Source organism: Paramormyrops kingsleyae, chromosome 6, assembly GCF_048594095.1.
Source record: "Paramormyrops kingsleyae isolate MSU_618 chromosome 6, PKINGS_0.4, whole genome shotgun sequence".
Classification (NCBI taxonomy): Eukaryota; Metazoa; Chordata; class Actinopteri; order Osteoglossiformes; family Mormyridae; genus Paramormyrops; species Paramormyrops kingsleyae.
In genome coordinates this window covers 10,513,481-10,533,604 of record NC_132802.1, presented here as the reverse complement: position 1 = coordinate 10,533,604, position 20,124 = coordinate 10,513,481, and the positions used below count along the sequence as shown (strand labels likewise).

General features: G+C 42.2%; 1 protein-coding gene and 1 long non-coding RNA gene across 8 annotated transcripts; one reads left to right on the top strand and one right to left on the bottom strand.

Annotated features, from left to right (window-relative positions):
• Positions 1-1,950: 1,950 nt before the first annotated feature.
• bcas1 (brain enriched myelin associated protein 1) lies at positions 1,951-19,315 on the bottom strand. Of its 5 annotated transcripts, XM_072713629.1 has the most exons (16): positions 19,211-19,315; positions 18,242-18,320; positions 17,103-17,157; positions 14,702-14,862; positions 13,571-13,930; positions 11,678-12,037; positions 9,059-9,229; positions 7,482-7,535; positions 6,642-6,794; positions 6,157-6,189; positions 5,604-5,804; positions 5,132-5,188; positions 4,467-4,574; positions 4,289-4,369; positions 2,961-3,233; positions 1,951-2,601 (listed from the first exon to the last, which is right to left on the bottom strand). In XM_072713629.1, the coding sequence occupies exons 2-16, from the start codon at positions 18,284-18,286 to the stop codon at positions 2,524-2,526; spliced, it is 2,190 nt and encodes a 729-aa protein (XP_072569730.1). In that variant the 5' UTR covers positions 18,287-18,320; positions 19,211-19,315; the 3' UTR covers positions 1,951-2,523. The 5 variants fall into 5 exon arrangements, with proteins under 5 accessions (XP_072569730.1, XP_072569733.1, XP_072569732.1 ...); XM_072713632.1 differs by lacking the exon at positions 4,289-4,369; XM_072713631.1 differs by lacking the exon at positions 5,132-5,188.
• LOC111855782 (uncharacterized) lies at positions 6,792-12,903 on the top strand. 3 transcript variants are annotated; one of them, XR_011992167.1, is made up of 3 exons: positions 6,792-7,539; positions 11,354-11,549; positions 11,654-12,903. It is a non-coding gene; the product is annotated as an uncharacterized lncRNA (long non-coding RNA). The 3 variants fall into 3 exon arrangements; XR_011992168.1 differs by having other exon boundaries at positions 11,354-11,754; positions 11,863-12,903; XR_011992166.1 differs by having other exon boundaries at positions 11,354-12,903.
• Positions 19,316-20,124: the final 809 nt, after the last annotated feature.

Below are 20,124 nucleotides of genomic sequence, written 5' to 3'. Positions count from 1 at the left end.
CTGATGGGGCCACATTAGAGGTCCAGGACTAATCTGGCACGCAGTTGGAAGCCCCTCCCTAATGACCAGGCCATTTCAGTAGCTGATGTCACAGTTACCGCAGCTACTTAACTCTGCGTAGGTGTGTCATTTTGGAAAGCCCAGCATATAACATAGTGACTAAGGCTCTATCTTTGACTCTGAAGCTCCCCAGCAGATGTGTGAACTCCAAGGGATTGCGCAAAACTTCCACCACTGCTTACCGACCTCAGTCTGATGGCCAAGTTTTTAACATAACAGTGCAGAAAATTGTAGCCTCCACAACTGAATGATGCCACTGGGAATAGGATGCCATGATTCTGTAGTGATGGCTTATTGTGTAACAAGGCACAGCTATACTGGGTTGACACCCAACATGATGCTCTTGTAAGGGTTACCAAATAAGCCACATTCCCATGCTTCCAAACTGGTCAGAAATGCAGAGATGGGCAAAGGAAACACTTGGTACAAGGTTTAAATGTGGTCACATGACATATAAACAAAACAAGTGCCTTTAGGCATTCAACTGTGCCAAACAGCAGTTGATAAACACAACACCTGCCTCTGTGCCAAAAACTGATGTGATTAAAAAAACTTTCATGCACTAAGCCTTAAGAAACACATGTTTTCAAACATTAGCTTTTCTACTTGACACGAGATGAGGCATATAATTATTTTACTTTAAAACAAAGTTTAATTTACAGTAAAAAACCAATGACGAAACCCACACATCAGTAAATCCCAAAACATACATGATAAAGAGACAGGGTTGATCAGTTGTATACATTTTATTCTGTTTTATGAGTTGGTGTGACAGACCAATCTACTTTTAAAAGCATTTTAAAAAGAGCATTAATATTTGATGTACTTTGCCTGTTACATGATACAAGATTGGGGGTTAAACTCTGTGCTACTCCTTCAGTCTCTCTGAGAATCTCGGTAGGGGTACCACTTTGACCTTTGACCCTTTATTCCCATGATTCATTTACAGTCACTAAAGAATAAGCCATGGACAGCTTTGACAGCTCAAAAATCTATCTTCGAAACCTGAAATATTTCTTGTCTGCAAACCACATAATACAGAAATACATGCAGTGACCACTATGACAAAAATGCCTTTTGATAAGAATGTCACCCGAACATTAAGTACTGTACTGAGAATAATTATGCTTTCATGCTTGGTTATGTATTTTGTTTAATCATTAAATAATAATTAGCAATACTTATGCAAAAAAAGTTAGAACAAACATAAAACTTAGGACCCTGTTTAACCATGAACACCCTTTAAAAAGTTTAAAAACTGAAACTTCCCATTTAATGAGTATGTGCTTCTGGGTTTCATTACCCGCAGTGTTGAGTATTTTTCTGTAAGAGCAAACCACAGATTACATGTCTGATCTTTAGTATTTAAAATACAAGTAAAGCTTGTGAACACCTTCTTCCCTTGAAATCTTTGAACCTCCTTGGAATTTTAAAGCACCTGAGTCAGAGGGTATTTCAGAAGGCAGAACTCTACCTGAGAGCAGTGTCCCATCGGAGCCTGCAAGCTCCAACCCCCCCCCCCCCCACCCCCCACCCATCAGTGTTCTGATCGATTTCCATGAGGCAATGATGCATGGAATAAGCATTTGCAGTAAAAACATCACTCATAGCAAGCTTGCAAGCAGGAATGCTGAAATTTGGCTTCTATTCAAATATCAAGTCACTGTTGTTTATGGTTTTACGTGTGTTCCTAACTTACAAATTGAACTTCCACTGTTTTGGAGGGAAGCCTGTTGAATTCGTGAAAATGTTACCTTGTGACTGGGTTTCCCTGCTGTGCACTTATACTGAGCACACCTCTCTTGCTCAGTTGGACTTGAAGAGTGGTGTTCAGCAGATCTGGGTACTCATGCCACATGCCATTTCAGCAGCAGGCTTAGAGCAAGCTAATCACATAGGCAATGCATTTTTAATGTTCTTCATGTTCCATGAGAAGATATTGGTTTACAAAGAAAATAATAGGTACACATGTGCAGGTATTTAGGATCAGACAAATCTTAGCATTAGAATATCCAACATACAGATAAATATAAGGTTTGAGTTTAGGAAGATTTAAGTTGAACACTCCCCAAGTTGAAGGCGGGGCTTTAAGAACATGCTCCCTTTTTATATAAAAATAAATGCCATGTCAGTTAAAGTGAGTAAAACAGAGTCGCACGTCTCTATAGATTAGCTACTGCTTTTTTGCCAAAACGGCACTGATGTCCATCGAAATGCCACAACCGGAGTCATATCTGAGCCTGTTGAAAATGGGCTTTCTTTCCATTTCCCGCTTCACATGACACAGCTGTCCTTCCTTTCGCAATCGCTAACCACTTGCTCTTAACCCTGGTACACATTTAAAATTTCCCCACCCTTCCTCCCACTCTCAGATGAGAAAAGGAAAGATGTATCTGTACAAAAGTTCATCTTGCTATTCATTAGGGTCAAAGAATACGGCAGTGGAGACTCTCAGCGGGGCTGTTACTTGGCCTTTTCACACGGATAAGTAATGGTCACGGGATCAGTCTGAACGCTGGCTTCCGACAGCCTCTTTGGCCCCTGCATGCAAAACAAAACAAACCGCCCAGATGAATTTGCTCATTCTGTACCCTTTAATTCAGATAATCGGAAACAAACTGAAACAAAAGTGAACAAATATAACTGAAACAAAACAAAACAAACATAACTGAAACAAAACAAACATAACTGAAACAAAAGTGAACAAATAGCGTGGCTCGTTACATTCAAGTTAATAACAGGGAATTCCCATAAAAGGCTGTCATTAATCTAAGGATTTTGTCAGCTTTTCATCTGAATTAGTGGTATTTGGGACAGAAAGACCTTCCGTGAGCTATCAGCAGAAAATATGGAAAAAAAAACACCCCCAGTGGTGTCTTGAAAAAACACATTTAACCTACCAGGCTTTTGAAGAATAAGTGGATGGAGTTCCTCTTCTCTAGTTTTTTGGAGACACTGACGGCGGCTTCATCGCCGCTCTGTGAGGCTTCCGACACTGATTTGCTGTCTACGGCGACCTCCAGGGCCTTGACTTTGGGTATGACTTCCTGCTTTCCGCTCCTCTTCTTCTCGGCCTCAGTGCCGGGTTTGGGGTCCTCCTTCAACTTGACACCTTGGGCCGCCTCGGGCAGAGGAGGTGCATCAGGCGGCGTGTTCTTTGTGGTGTCGGGGGTCTTGGGGGAATGGTATGAGGTGGGGGGGGGGGGGGGAGGTAAAGGGCAGCCATGTTAACATTTGCCCCCTGGATTGAGGTGCTGGTGGGGTGGAATACTGCTGGGATATGAGGCCAAGAACTAGTGTGTGTCTTTACATGGAATGCATGAGAACTTAGTATAATTTTAAAAAACTGCAGGAAAAGTTTAAAAGTGAATTCAAGTTATTGTGCTCCTGTAGAAAGCCGCCTGCTGCCGATTTCCTCTGCATCTGGTGTTTTACCTTAATATTTACCTTAATATTACATTGGGAGTATCAGTGCAAGAAAACACATTCAAATGGCATAATGAATGACAGATATTATGGAGGGGTGGAGCCACTGCTTGGCAATACACTGAATGAGGTTCATATATCTGCACTGCATGACCAAAAACACGAGGAGCTCTCAGAGACCAATCAAACGGCTGGATAAGAACAACGCATCTGAACTGTAAAATACACTGCACCTCCCCAGAGCTGGACACTGGATTTACACTAAATTCAGCTCCATGCCCAATGCTCATGAGTTTTGTTTTTAATATTTGAGGTGCTTTGAGGTGTTTCAACAGCTTAAGCTGTCATAAGAAAAAAAATAATCATAACCATAGGAATGCCATTACGTTCTACTTAACAGGAAAGTCTGTCATTTTAGACCATGTGTATAGATTCAAATCACAATTGTTAGTGGTTATATTTGAAGCACAGTACGGGACATTTGGTTTGGCCAGCATGATGTCATCAATTTAGTCAATATATCTCCTAAAAAGACACTGAATTAGTGATTTGTTTAATGCTGTAATCTAGAGTAATTTTAGTAAGGCCTGCTCATGATCTGGAATAGACCAGTGTATTTTTTTGTTGTTATTTCCTGCTTGCAGTGACCAAATGGAGATTAATCTGCATCGACGGTTCGTCATGGCCATCTAGTGGTTGGTAGGGGTATAACGTGGCCTAGCCCAAATTGCTATCACTAGCAATGATGGAATCCATTTAGTGATATGAGTCATGTTAATGTCTGACACACAGTTCGATTTACCGGTACATCAGTGCTGACAGGGACACTGTTTCCACATGTCGGGGCAGTCTGGACTTTAGATGTTTGTGGGCGTTGCGGTACCTCAAATTCACATTACTCTGTTACGATCTCACACAAGGCATCTCTTTCCAGTCTTGCCAAAAAGCAGGGATTACGGTAGAAGGTCCAGTCTTCTTACCTTCGTCTTGAAAAGGGTGATAAGATTCGATTTCTTTTTCTCCTGTGGTTTTCCTGTCTGTGCTGGCAGTGCGGACGCTTCTAGTGTACTGGCCTTTGACGCTCCACCCTGCATGGAGAGAGTCAGGCAAGGTAGGGGTGAGGGGGATGGCAGAGCTTATGCTATGGGTCGACCTTTTAAGGACCAGCGATTACGTTCGAGGAACATAGTGGGGACTATGGACCGGAGCGCATGCCGTTCTCCTGCAAGCAAGCAAAGGTTGACGAGAGAAAGTGCTGAATTGTCTACATCCCTAAACAACGTCCATCCATTTTCTGTGGAAGAAGGAGGAGCCAGAAAGCATGGAGGTGACTCAGATCCTGACCGCGAACCACCAGAGGGAGCGCCCCACCTCTCACAATGGAACCCCCAAAGTGTAGTGTTTCTCAACCCTATCGTCAGGGACCCTCAGATAGTCCACATTTTTGGTCCCTCCCAGGTCCCAGTGCACCTGATCCAAATAACGAAGAACACTGGGTATTTGGTACAGAGTTACTGGGAGGGAGCAAAACTGTGGACTGTCTGGGGGTCCCTAAGTATTTGACTGGGAAACACTGTTCTAGAGCAAGCGAAAAAGGACAAAAAGCCACAACAATTAGGTGGGAGGAGTCTTCCCGCAGCGTTACCTGCCCCTCCTCCTCATCCTTTTGCGGATCCTCCTCCTGTGGCTCCTCCTCCATAGTCTGCAGGGAGGTAAGAGCGACGTTAACCCTAACAACAAGGCAGACACACACCCCACCATCTGGTCTTGGCACCGGAAATTTGGATTGGTCAAGGTGAGCACACTATCCATAATGGAAGTGACCTATTTCCTTTTATAAATGATTAATATGCTAACTTACCTAACAATATTAAGTCGAGCATGTAAGATATATTTTACCATGCGGCAAAATAGATGAGAAGTTCAAGGGATTAACCGCATTTATCAGGTACTTAACATTTATACGTTTTTGCATGGGTTAGAAGCTTCAAGCAAGATGATAAGTATGAGTGACTTGTGTCTTCTTAATGCCAGTCTGTCCACGGATCTGAAAAAAAGACACTGGAATCTCAAGAAAGACAGCTCTTTCCTTGAAGTGTGTTTTATTTATGGCTTACCTTGCGCTGGAAGAGTTTGGAGAAAGGCCTACTTTTAGCAGGCTTCTGCTTGATCTCCGGCCCACTCGGGGCATCCTTGGGTACTTCCTTTTGGGAGTTCTTGGGATTTTTGGCTGCCGGTTCTGCTTTGGTTTCTGCTTTAGGTGGTTCAGGTGGTGGGGCTGTCTTGGTAGATCTAGAAGCAGTAGCAGCATCTACCTCCTTCAGACCCCGAACAAGGCAAAGACAGTGTGGACATTTTATATATATATATATACTTTTGGCAGTCTTTATAAATTGAAGCCAGCACTATGTATAAATAATTACAGGGAATTTTTCACTACATGTCTGTTGTGTTACACGTTCAGCAAAGTCAATACTGATTATTATTTATTATCAAAGGGAATCATTACATATTATGCTATTCATTAATTCAGAGATAATCTTTCAGACCTTAATTCTCATAACATTATATAAAGCAGGTTACCCATGTTAACCTCAGATTAATAAACACTTTCTATTTATTTTTCATCACTCCTATTTATTACAAATATTATTAAAAATCAACACTTACACTTGTGGCTGTTGGTTGGGTATCCTTGAAGGACTGTTCAAGCGTTATAAAAAACAAATGTCAACAATATGCATTATAGAAAATAAGGAATAACTTACAGATTTGTGTTTAAACATAGTGCTGTATGTATTTTTTGTGCTGGATTTGCCGCCTTTTGTGCTGACGCAGAACGTACTAGCTAGCAAGCAATTGTCGTAATGTCCTACAAAGGCAAAACACGGTAACTATATTGGCACTGAAACTGAGAAAAGGGGCTGCTTTGCCTTTGCTTTAGAGTAGATTTTGTAGTAACTGTTATTTTCACGCTCTTTTGTTATGAAATAAAACAAAGCCTAAGAGCCCGGATTATGGTAATAATTCAATTTCGATAAAATGTGCAGTTCTGTGGTTTCGCCTTTGTACGGCAGTAACGGAAAATTGCGTCTGAACTGTCAAACGCTGCAGTGATGGCTACAGAAACTGCTGCTCTGGCCCGGAGCGAGTACCTTCTGCCTAAAGAGTTTGCTGAATGTCCCCCCCGTGGAGTCCTTTGGATTGGGGTCCGTGTCTTTAGGTTCTGAGGCAGGGGGCTCTGCTGTCTTGGCTGCAGACCCCTTTTCCAGTTTGCTTTGGCCCTCGGGCTCCTTGGTGCCCTTTGCCTGCCAGGTGAAGAGCAATGGACGGTGAGAACATCCTGCCAGTGGGGTTTTGGGTCGCTCTCGCTCCACCACTCTGCCTCTTTCTGTCACTCCCCCACATTGTTTATGGGGAAGTGACCTATCTACCATATGGCTTTCAATTCCTGCCAAAAAAGCACTTTGGCGGTAGATAAAGAGGACAGTGTACCCAAGAGCAGAATGTAAATTTGAGGTTATGACATATTAGCCATTTTACAAGCAGCAAGAATCACATTATTTGGATGAAGAGTAGACTGAGGTATGGATTTTGAATGAGATTAAACCCGTGCATTAATTCATTGTTAGTTTTGCTTCAAGTCATCTTTGCTTCTAGCATTTGCGTTGGAGTCAATCAGAATGGAGGGCAGCTGAAGATTCCTCAGGAGGCAGCTAGGAATCTCATGGCAGGCAGGATGTACCGAAGCACCAAGGAGCCAAACCCAAACCCTCAGCTCCTACAGAGTCATCACACCAGCACTTTATTTACATCTCAGTCACAGTGGAGAGACAGTGTGAAAAAGACGCAGCCAGCACCGATTTATGAAGGTTTTCCATGGAAGCCCGACACATGTAAAGAGCAATGGAGTGAGAATTGATAAGAGAATGGAGGTATGGAAAAAGAGATTGACCACATTGGTGCTTCTCTCCCGTTAGGGCCGAGTTTGTTACCGTGTCTTTGGAGACATCTGGAGAGACTCCTTTGGAAGTTTTACTTGGACTCGCCTAGGTGAGGAAGATGGAAGTACAGTATTCATTCTGGATAGTCTGATTAAAAGTGTTCCTGGCTGAATGTTGTTTCACATGTGACACAAGCGTTCAGTGTTTACAGTCCAAAATGGCTAGAGTGCAGCATTTAGCCACATGTTCAATCAGATTGTTACGGTTCTTTCTTGCACAAAGCAGTGAGGGACTTAGCTAACTGTGGGATGTTAGGGAATGAACATTTTCACAATCGCTACTGATTATGCAACATTCCTGGGCTGGCCAATGAAAGACAGAGTAGTGGGTCCAGGTCATAAGCGGCCTTCACTCCAGTGTACAATGGGATTTGCCACGTCACATCACATGATCCCCATTGTTTGGCCTCAGTGATTGGCCTATTATCTCTACGCTGTGCTACCTCAAACCTCAGCAACGCTGCTTGTTAGCTCACACTCCATGCCCAACAAAAGGCAGCCATGTGTAGAACAGGCCTGGGCCTCTTTTAGTGAGGGGGAGAAGGACCTGGGAGGGAGCAGCCGTGAGCTTAAATTCTGGGGGAGGAAAACTCACGGGGGACAAGCGATGTCTTATGTCAAAGCAGATAAGAAGATTCTTAACTGTGAGGCTCCGTTTCTGCCTGCTGACGCTTGCTTTCAGGGGGGTGGGGGTGGGGGATCTCTCCCCCCACCCCATTCGGCACGTCCTAGCGCACAATGAGCGCGATCGCTGACAGCACTATACAGTCTCAACACAATGACATCACCCGTGAGCCACCGCTCTCTGCATTAATCACCTTCTGTCTCCACAGTGTTGAATATCCTGCACACAACTGCCTTTCACAGCGGGCCGGAGGAGGCCGGCAGCAAGCAGCACCACGCACAGCAAAATGCCCGTCGGCACGCGCAGAGCAGGAAGGCTCACGCCTGACGGCCACTTGTGCTTTTCAGGCACTTAAGCTCTAATTTGACAACCACTATTAATAATTAGAATTTAACAAAAAAAGTTAAATAGGAATAATAATAATAATATCCATCCATATTCTATCCTCTAATCCTTATTAAGATCACAGGGGGCCTGGATCCTATCCAGGGGCAAACCTTAATAAATAATAATAATAATAATAATAATAATAATAATAATAATAGAGTGAAAATAATCCAGTTCTGAAAAGCAATCATTTATGAATATACCAGTTATGTGTACATAACTTCCCTTTTGCACATTGATGCATTAGCTATAATTAGCTATAATAATTTTCAGCTTAATCAACAATTAACATACAGAATATACAATTTGTGCATTTTATGTGAGTTATCTTCCCTTTGAGAGCTTTTACCATAACAAAAGGAATAAGACAACAAGTGACAGACCTTGCCAATCAAATCAAATTCAATCAAATCAAAATAGCTAATTAACATTTCAGGTTCTGGAATGGTGGCTTGATTGGCAATCAAGCCACCATTCCAGAACCTGAAATGTCAATTAGCTATTTTTTTCATATATTTTCATTCCCCTGCAGGACTGAAATATAAAGTGTGACTTACGAATGTTTTGAAAAAATTCATCACTGGGCGTTCTTCTCGGAGACTTTCCCCGTGTTCAGCTTGCTGCGGGTAGACGTTGTCGCTGTTGACGCCGAGCTCTTCGCTTTCCACCGGGACGCTGGCAAGATGCTGAGAACGCAGGGCCGACGCCTCCTCGCCTTTTCCAGGCTCCTATGGACGAATGCGCAGAGATAGCTTGTGGGAGCCTACTGTGGCTGCGCAGCTGGGGTGCGACCTCTTCATTCGTTAATCGTGGCATTGAGACGCGAGCACAAATATTCCAGCCATGCCACTGCCCACTCGGGGCAGTGCTAACAATCATGCTATTATTGCCGCAGCGCTTTCTGCGGACTCCATTGGTATTCAGCAATGTAGTGGCCTACTGGGCCAACTGTGCCCTCTGCTCCGAAAAAATGCCGGGCCAATGAGAAACAGCACGTTCGTGCGTTAATAAAGTCTTACTCCACAAACGTGTTCATACCGTATGCTACGCTTACTGTGAATATCCACAAGAACATGGCTCAGTCACTCTGAACAGATGAGGTTTTTAATCCAAAGACCTTGAAAATGTTATTACTAATGGATTAGCCCTCCATCCATCGTCAAATTGCTTTTCCTGATGAGGACTAAAGTATAGATGACCCATCTTAAAAATGCATTGACCAATATTATGAATTTTTTTACAGCAGAGCAGTAGCTTTTAATTGCACCAAATGAAACAAAAAACTGTAGATGCAAAGATGCAATTTTTATTTCTATAATGACAACATAGACATTTATTTAAGCATTACTATGGGCCGTTTATGTGCATTACACTATAGGGGATATGCACTCTGTGACCCTTTTCTAGGGTCAGTTAGATCAGGGGTGTCAAACTCCAGTCCTGTTCTTCCCTGTTCCACCACAAAAGACTCAGCTCAAGAGCTGTGCTGTAATTAGCACAAGGAGCTGAATCAGCTGTGTTAAATGAGGGGAACCCCCAAAAACTGTGCAGGGCTCTGGCCCTCCAGGGCTGGAGTTTGACACCCCTGAGTTAGATGGTACTGGGTAGGACCAATTTTGCCTCCAGAACCACTTCAACAATTGAGTTATTAGAGAGGCACGATATATAGTTCAACATATTGTACGGGCTGACGTTTGCTGTTATTCTCATATTTTTAACAGCGCTAATTTAGTTCAAACTCAACAGTGACTTCCCACATGAGCAAAAGTGCGTGTAGCTAATGTTTATATTTTAAGTCTGTAACTGGAAGCATGTTGGTTGTATGGTTGTATTTCTCCGTGGTAAATAAGAACAACTGAGGTCATGCCAGGTGAGTGTAGGGTTAGGCCTTTCAACATTTCTAATTTAATTAGCCATCTGGCAAACCGCCATTTTCAATTATCTAGCTGCAACTCAAATGAAAGCTAAAATTATCAGGTTAGCATTGCTAATGTTAGCCACATTCAGCAATCATTTCATAGCAATTTCCTCTGGACAGCAGCAGAGCTAAAGGCGTAATACTAAAACTATCCTGATGATTACTTTGAATGACACCTCAACAGGGGGCACTAATCAGTCTGAGCTGTTGTTAATCAGCCATGACAAAATGCATGATTTCTGCAAGCTATTTATTTTCGCCGATTGTGGCGCTAATCTATTTCTCTGGATGTTAAAATGCTAAGTTAACTTGAAACAAATCCATTATAAAATAATATGAAAAATATCATAATTGAGGTGAAAATGATTAAGAATTTCTTTTTACGTCATATAATTTCACAAAGAAAGAACTAAACTACACAGGGCTGCGGCCCTCCAGGACTGCAGTTTGACACCTCTGCTCTAAGGCTAGCAAAACGTCAGTGGGTGATCTGCTTATTTATGGATCCCCTGGGCTGAACAGTTTAAATGGTCTCTTCAGTGATATCTGACTCAAGCTCAGGCTAAGGTTGCTATTTTATATGTAATATGACCCCAAGAAACCAACCTACTAAAATACGGGTATAAAAGGGGGAACTCGCAAATAGTCAGTTGAATGCAGGAGTTTTACATTTTCTCTTAAGCATGTATGCTTGTTTTACATAATGCTTTATTCTGTATAAAACACAAGGAGTAAGACAACTAAAAATCAAAACACCGATGTATTCTCTGCTTTTTGGTATTAGGCTGTTTGTGTCATGACAACAGACAGCGCCGCCTTCATGAATCAGTGCCACGCCTACCCAACTACTTAAACTCCACATAGAGATCGCTCCTTGCGAGGTATTGTTGGTCATGCCACTTCCGAGCGATTCTAACCCTGGTCTTCGTTACAGCTCCGCTCCGCCCGACTCTCCCTACTTCCTCTGCCCGCGCCTCCTACGCCTTCCCACTTCCCTCCTGACCAGCCCTGATCTACCCTCGTGGCTTCTCCTTGTGTGTGTCGTCCCTGTCATCGAACAGATCTCCTGGTTCCCCGACTTTGCTGTGCCCGGCTTAACGACTTCTCCTTCGGATCATCCCCTGGCTTTGGTAAACTGTTTCGGACTGATCTCTGGTTGTGCCCCTGCTTGTCACCTGGACCCGATTCTGTCTCTCCCTAATAAAGAACTCACCCGAGTGTTTTGTTGTGACAGTTTGGATCACAGGTTACCACTTACACAATGGAGACCATTTTTCTTGACTGTAACGACAACAGGCTTCTCCTCCCCCTGTGAGCCATCAGTCTCCACCACAGGCAGGTCCACCTCAATCTTGGCCTCTGTTTTCTTCTTGAAAAGCTTGTTGAACAATGGCACCTTCTCCTCTGTGTCCTGCTTGGGCTCCACCTCCTTATCTGCTGCAGGTGGAGGCTGGACACTGACCTCTTCCTCTTTCAGCACCGGTTGCTGTGCTGGATTCCCTGGAGCTTCAGCAGGAGGTGACACCGATTTGAAAAGCGAGAATGTGGCCTGTCGAGGGGTACCTTTGGTCCGCTTACGGTCACTGTCCTGCTCTGGAGCCTTTGTGGGAGACACCTCCTTTTTGAGGAAGGAAAAGAACATACAGTCAAACCTCGGATTGCGGGTAACATGGTTTGCGAGTGTTTTACAAGATGAGCAAATTTTTAAATGAATTTTAACTTGATAAACAAGCGAGGTCTTGCAATACGAGTATTATGTATACGCTTTGTCTACCTAGCGTCACATCATCACAACTACCAATGGTTCTTCTCTCTCTCTCTCTCTTGCTGTGGGATTGTGGGTAATCGTCTCCCATGCTTGGTCTCAGTCGGTGTGCCTCACTTGTATAGTCAAAATTTAGTAGAAAAGCACCACCCAAATAAGGGTGTAGCAGTGCAATCAATGAATCTAACGACAACGCAATGTCCACATTTCCACGAAATCGAAAAAGAGGCTAAAGTGGCTGTCATTTGATAGGTTCCTTGTTGAAGTCGCACAAAAAGAAAAAGATTCCAGCGAGCCAACAGATAGCAGTGATTCCGGTAATTATTGTGAAAAGCGTCCTACAAAATAACCCTCCTCTTCTCCTCTCTCTTGTCTCCCTCACACCATCCATGATTCTTTTCGAAGAATTCCCTGGAGCTTACATAATGTTTGTTATTAATGAATATTACAGCTGTTAAGGGATGTTAGGATGTAAAAGTATACATACATGATGTTTATGAATGATTTCTGAATACTTAATGAATACATTATGAAGGTGTACTGAACGTTTTATGAATGCAACATAAAAGCATTATGAAGGTGCAGTTAATGTAAAGCGTTACCATTTATTTGAAGACTTTTTAAAATGTATTTTGATTTGGGATTTGTTTTAAACAGTATTTTTTTCAATTTCAGTTGCACTGTTTAGAAAAATAAATAAAGGAATATTTTTGAATAAATTTGTCTGCAGCTCATTCTGTTAAAAAATCGTGAGAAAATCGTATCGTGAACTCAGAATCGTGAATTGTATCGAGTCGTGAGTTGAGTGTATTGTTACATCCCTAATGTGGCGGTACTTTTGCAGATTAAAGTCCGACACTTTTTTTGTGAATATGATTTTCATTTTTATTTCAGTTCAGGAAATTGCCTTTTATTTAGTATCCATTTTCTTTTCAGTTTAAGTCCCAAGAAGTCCGATGCACACGCATTTACACACTGGCACTGTCAGTCAACGTGGAATAAGCCCGGATTTTAGCCTAAAGATTTTCACAAACACTTATTCGTTGGAGATTCTTATGTAGCAGGCAGACAACTTTATGGCTTTAATAATGAGTGTTTTTAGCAGCTACAAGGACAAAAGATATTAAAAAGCTCTCCGTACTAATGGTAATTTAATAAACATGAATAGCCAACATGGTGGTTTGCCGGTCTAGAATAGCGCCGGTGTGATATCATCGACTACGACGACTAATCGCAGCAGTCTTAATTAATTATAATTTGATTGATCAGGAATTCACTAGGACCAAGAGCCAGCATGAAAAATAGATCACCAGCAGCAGAACCAAAAAATTCTGCCTCTTAATAATTCTCACCTGTGGTACAAGGTATCAGTCATGTGGTACTTACACAATGGAGGCCATTTTCCTTGATTTTAACTACAACAGGCTTCTCCTCCCCCTGTGAGCCGTCAGTCTCCACCACAGGCAGGTCCACCTCAATCTTGGCCTCTGTTTTCTTCTTGAAAAGCTTGTTGAACAATGGCACCTTCTCCTCTGTGTCCTGCTTGGGCTCCACCTCCTTATCTGCTGCAGGTGGAGGCTGGACACTGACCTCTTCCTCTTTCAGCACCGGCTGATGTGTTGGATTCCCTGGAGCTTCAGCAGGAGGTGACACCGATTTGAAAAGCGAGAATGTGGCCTGTCGAGGGGTACCTTTGGTCCGCTTACGGTCACTGTCCTGCTCTGGGGCCTTTGTGGGAGACACCTCCTTTTCGAGGAAGGAAAAGACAAAGGAAAAGAATGTAACAGTCTTGATAAAACAACAAAATATATTTTGTTAGCATGAATTTTTAATGATTTCGGTATTAAAAACGATGCAAAATAATGAATATTAAGAGGTTGATTATATCACCAAAGCAGAAATGAGCACAGAGGGAAGCGCAAAATCGCCTTTAGGGATGAGCAGTATAAAGGATATACTGACCTATTGTCATTTTCAACTATATGAAAATGAGAAACGTCGACAATTTGTCAATAAGGATCCATTCTTAATAGCGCACATCAACCAAAAAAAAAAAAAAAAACCCACAAACTAATGCAATCTTAAAGAATCATATTATCTGGGAATGACATAAATGGTAAGCAAGTACGCATTTGTCATATGAAGGTTAAAATTCACTGTAATTTCTTGGCTTAACACCACAAAGGCATACTTATTATAGCACATTTTATCTTGTATATGGTGAATACGACTTGCGTACCAGTTATATCAATTCCTACATCTGGTAGTCTTACGAATGGACTATTACCATCAAACCCACTGCCAGGTTGACTTAACAGAATGCACCACATGCTACTGTTTTGGCAACATCATGTAAGAGATGAGTGATCCCTTAGAGGAAACCTCAAGTGTCGGTGAAAGCAGCGACAATTCAGCAGCCACAACATCTTTTTTAAAAGGTGGTATTATGGATAAACGAGGTAAACAGATGTTGGTGGTACCAAACTAATGCTGTGTACTGTAAACTCGACAACAGACCTCCTCCCTCCTCGGCTCCAGTTGCTGCGTTGAATTCCCTGGGCCGTCAGAGGGGCGGACACCACCAGCCTGCTTTTGGCTGCCTGCCGGCTTGCCAGCTTCTGAGGGCACTTTCTCCTGTTCGGAGGGTCGCGAGGTTGACTGACTGATCAACTGAGCATCTGTTTAACAGCCCATATATGGAAAGAGAACAACAGGAAATGGTTAACAACCCCTGTGCTGGGAACAGTATTGCGTAAACATGTGCCTAACCTGCTGTCTTCTGCGTGTGTTCAGTGATATACTACATGCCAAGCCTCTGTTCCACTTGGATTACCCATTAAAATGTCATTCTCTATATTTATTAACACTGGAGTGCGGATCACAGGGTTCGGGTCTGTGCCAGTGTCTGGGAGGTTGTGGGTTCAAGTGCTGGATTAATGTTGCTGCTAACTTTGAAAACTGTTAGCAGAGCAAGCCACATGCTGGAGACTGCGGGAGGAGCTGGTCAGCTGGGAACGGAAGCGTCCGGCGCCTGCTAGCAGCCCAGCATCCACCCGCTTCCCAGGCTCCATTGCCTCGCCAGGCCTCGCGAGTGGATGGCTCCCCCTCATCATTGAAGTTCCCACACCGGCAGCTGCCGGTGGACCTTAAGGACTTAAAACTGAGGGACTAGGTGTGGTGGTTCCTGGGATTGTTGACCTTTGGGGGGGGGGACACTATAATGCCTGCGAGATGGCTCTGAGTAGCGGCAGCCTATCAGCATCACTCACACGCCTTGTATATAGCTCCTGTGTATGTCTTGTTGTAAATAGATGCTTTGTGGACCTGATTGTTTCGGGTGCCCTACCTTGGTTTGTACTCAGTCCTTGCCTGATCCTCCCGTGTCTTTAGCCACTGTGTAAATATCCCACTGTGTGTGTAGCTTACTGTCTCTCTCTTTCCTTCCTGCCACTGTGATGCCCGGGATATTACAACATAATACTACACATTAACCAATGATTCTGGTGCTATAGATACTTATGCTGAAAACATCCATGAAGGTAAACTGGAAAAGTGAAAATTTTAGGTACATGGTGTGTGCTTGGTATGGACAGTCACACACTCCTATGATCCATCATTGTATTTCTGGCAAACAGGGGCAAATGCAGGGATGGGGCCACAGGGGAACTCGCCCTAGCTGAAAGCTGATTGGCCCCTGGAGTGCCCCCCCCCCCCCCCCCTATGAATTATGGCCCCTCTTATTCCCTCCAACTTCAAAAATCCCAATGGCAAGGGTATTTAAACCTCACTGGACAGATAGCAGCAATGATCCTCCATAAATATTAGGACTGGCCTAAATGTGACATGATGCTCAACCCCTGTTAGTACCAGAGAAACCTGCCAACATCAACACCATCCTCCCTACAATGTCCTCAAGAGCTTGGCCTGTAAATCCTCACACATGACTGTTTTGGAACTTTATAGCAACAGTATTTGTATAAAGCCAAACTCAAACAATGTTACACCCTGAATTTACACAGCATATCACTAGATATTTCTGACAGGCTGCTGTGCCTGTCAAGGCCAAACAGACTACACCCGTTTTAATCTCATAATCACATTCCACTAACAGGAATTCAGTTAAACAATATTTTCTAAAACATAATTTGAAAGTAAAAAATATGAGCACCAAACAGTTATGTATCTAAAATGTTGAATTGTAATCTTGTCATACATCACCATTCCTGGCATTTCCTGATAAAATCATATCAGCGGTCTCATCACCAATGTCATAAACTTGCAATATTTCACTGCAAATATTTTTAAAAGCTTGAACACCATTAGCAAATAAATGTATGAATTTATATATGGGGTTTTGTATGCAGAACATGATGTTGGTAAAATTGGTCTTATAGTTTTTAAGCAAAGAAACTTTTTCTTAATATTTTTGTGTAGAGTACTACGCTGTTTCTGCAATACTAATTCTGGAACGGGTGTTTATTTGCTTTTTTTCTACTAACTCTGTGCTTCGTCTATCTAAAACACTAGAAAATAACTCAATCCATAGAATTAGGACAACTTTCAAAGTTCAGTGGTACTTTAAATGTTCAGTCAATCGATGTATAGTATTGTGTTGGAGATCATACTGGATTTGTTTGAAGTGCTATAATAGAATGTTTGTAACTTAAAAACAAGACCAAAGATATATATCTTTCATAATAGGAGGATTAATACGCAGGCAGTTAACTAATTTTACTGCCAGCAACAGATTAGCGGATTATTGGCATTGCATCATTTTTAATTTTCTCTCTATTCTCTGGCTCAAAAATTAGCTCAAGTGCCCTGCTTGATTCATATTAGCCCAGGGCCCTCAGAGAGTTAATGGGCCCCAGTAAATGACAGCCACTGACAGTTGTCACCTGTGGCGTCCAGTACATACCCACAATCCTGATGACGTGGCCGTTTGCCTCTCCATTCTGCAGCTTCCCGTTAGCCTGAAAAAATGGGGACCATCAACTCTTTGACCCAAAGTAACCATGTTTGCAGGACATGTTTCTCTTCCACTTCCCAAGCCCTCAAATATTTCAGAGGAATATGACAGATTTGAGGTCAACGGTAGCAGGTTTTAGGGTCAGGGTTTTGCAAACATGAAAAAGAAAAGCCAGAATTTAGTATGAAACAGTGGTTAACAAATGAAGTCTAAGCTGTCAAAGTGACCCTGGCTATATCTAATCTAATAATTAATAACATTATGAAGCAAAAATCTATTTACAGCACAGGCATGATGGATGTCTTCATACTGACAATGTATATGGAGACATGGAGAAAAACATCTTATAACACGAGCACTGAATAAACCTCCAAATCACCTCAAATCCCAATATAAAGGAAAGACAAAGTACTTTAACATCGCTGAACATATTTCATAAGGGGCTTTTAGCATTAGGCAAGGAAACAATCAAACACGTTAGTTCGAAAGGCTGCGTAGCCAATATGCTGAGATACGAGCATCAGCAAAACTGAATGTCGAGACATAAATCAACAGTTTTCCTCAAAGACTGGAATCTGTTAGTAAAATCTATTCCCTGAACATTATTTAAGCAGTTCAACTGTGTGTTCAAGTGGTTGTTTGAACTATATCTAAAATGATAGTGACAATGAAAATATTAGCTTGAAATATTTTGTGATAAAATACTAATGTTGTCAGTGTCTTTTTCAGTTCTAGTGCATGATCTCTTAACTTAATAAAAATATTTATTGTTAAAGTTATAAAGTTATATCTTGTATCTTTACATTTAACCCAATACATTGCTATCTATCTATCTATCTATCTATCTATCTATCTATCTATCTATCTATCTATCTATCTATCTAAACAACATCACATGGCACCATTAAATTTATGTTTAATGTGCAGCACCTCTGAGTTAAAACGTATCAAATAAACAACTATAAAATTAACAATATCATCAATAGTGCCAGGTATTACAAAAAGCACAGATTTTTTTATTCCAAACGTACTTTTTTTGTCTTTATCAGTGCCTACTGCCCTAAGCTAACAGCCAATAGCATCCCTACCTGAGGGTGTTCCGTAAATTCATAAACTGAATTCTCATTTCCCATCTTGAGTGAAGCTTGGTTCAGTGGAGACCTGAATCTGAAGTACAATGACAATGGAAATGGGTTTGGAAAGGAGTTTCTTAAAAATGTCCAACTACTAATTATTTTTTTAGTTTGACTATGATCAAATGAGTAAAAACACTTGGAATACCTTGAAGTCTAATCACAAATGAATTATTTTTTATTAATTTCCTCATGAGCAATGTGAGGTCATTGGCACCTGACCATTAAGAAGCCCCATGAGGCATAAATCAGTGTTTCCCAACCCAGTCCTCGGGGAACCCCAGACAGTCCACGTTTTTGCTTTCTCTCAGCTCCCAACCAATCAGGAACTCCGTATACCTGGTTCAGGTTGGGAGCTGAGAGGAAGCAAGAACATGGACTGTCTGGAGTTCCCCGAGGACTGGGTTGGGTAACACTTGCATAAAGGAGCTGCTGTAAACAGCACTACTCAAAGTAATGGAACTCATAGTAACGCTACTCATAGTAACACTACTCATAGAAAGCGCACAGGCAGCTAACAGTGGAGCAAAGCAGCACCAAGCATAAGAACATAAGAGGCCATTCAGCCCATCAAGCTCGTTTGGGGAAAACTTAACTAATAGCTCAGAGTTGATCAAATCTTATCTAGCTCTGATTTAAAGGAACCCAGGGTTTTAGTTTGCACTACACTGGCAGGAAGACTATTCCATACTCTAACTACACGCTGTGTAAAGAAGTGCTTCCTCAAATTCATTTTAAAATGTTCCCCCGAAAGCAGCTCGAAATTCGCCGAAATTATCCAGTAAATGGACCAACCTGCCCCTGTCACAGCTACACTATCACGGGGCACTTTGAAGTGCATGGTGACAGATAACAGCACAGTGAAGTGCCAGCTATTTGTCAGTGGCTGAGAATCCATGCCTTTACAGAATACCAATGCCTTACCTACAACTGTAGAATCCTCCTGGGCTGAATGTGCTGTTATCCAAGGATTATAATTATATGCAGAATTCCAGTATTCAAGTCAAGAGCAACCTGTCTACGTTTTCTCAAGAAATGAATGCAGCAGCCAGCCCTGCAGCGTGTGTATATGTATGTGTGCACGGGAGGAGCTACCAGTGTTTAATCAACGGGCTATGATTTAATCTTGAGATGACAATAATGTTGCACAGGTCAAGTCGGCATGTAACACTGAGCTCATCGACCATGTGGTAACATTACTATATAGGTGTGTGTGTATGTGCGTGTGTGTGTGTGAGGGTCATGTATATATTACCAAATGTTTCCACAATGTGATTCAAACCGGTTGTTTTTCCATCCCCACAAGGGGAAAATCAATTTTATAAAAATCAAGAAACCAAAAATGCCAAAAGTTTCACATTTTGTTTGGTTGATTATGGTTAAGGTTAGGGCTGGGTAGGGGTTAAGGTTTCATTGCTGGGATTAGGGCTTTGCCCATAGAATGAATGGATGGTCCCCACAAAAATATGATAGTGTGTGTGTGTGTGTGAGAGAGAGAGAGAGAGAGAGAGACAGAGAGAATTAGAAGGCAAACATTGGTATATTTTCTTGGCCATTGAAACATCCTCTTGGAGGACAAGTGACACATCAACCTTGCTAAGGTGTGGCTGCACAGAAGCAGGATGTAAGTTGAGGATATCCACTGACCTGACAAACCACTGAAAACAACTGTATTTGCTAAGAACTCTTTCCATCAGAGAAGGACTCACAGTGTATACATTGGGATACCTAGGGTGCTCTGTAAACCACAGCTATGAGAGAGACACCCTACAGTAGGTGTGTCAGGAAATGAGAAATAGCATAAATCACATTACAGAGTCTCTGTCTTGCACTGTTTT

What these genes read in the sequence shown, in the direction of transcription:
- bcas1 (XM_072713629.1), bottom strand. Translation starts at nt 18,286, where the DNA reads ATGGGAAATGAGAATTCAGTTTATGAATTTACGGAACACCCTCAG. An exon ending in CCACGTCATCAGGATTGTGG is followed by an intron (nt 14,863 to 17,102) that starts GTATGTACTGGA and finishes GCTGTTAAACAG; the next exon opens with ATGCTCAGTTGATCAGTCAG. An exon ending in TCACCCTTTTCAAGACGAAG is followed by an intron (nt 4,370 to 4,466) that starts GTAAGAAGACTG and finishes TGTGAATTTGAG; the next exon opens with GTACCGCAACGCCCACAAAC.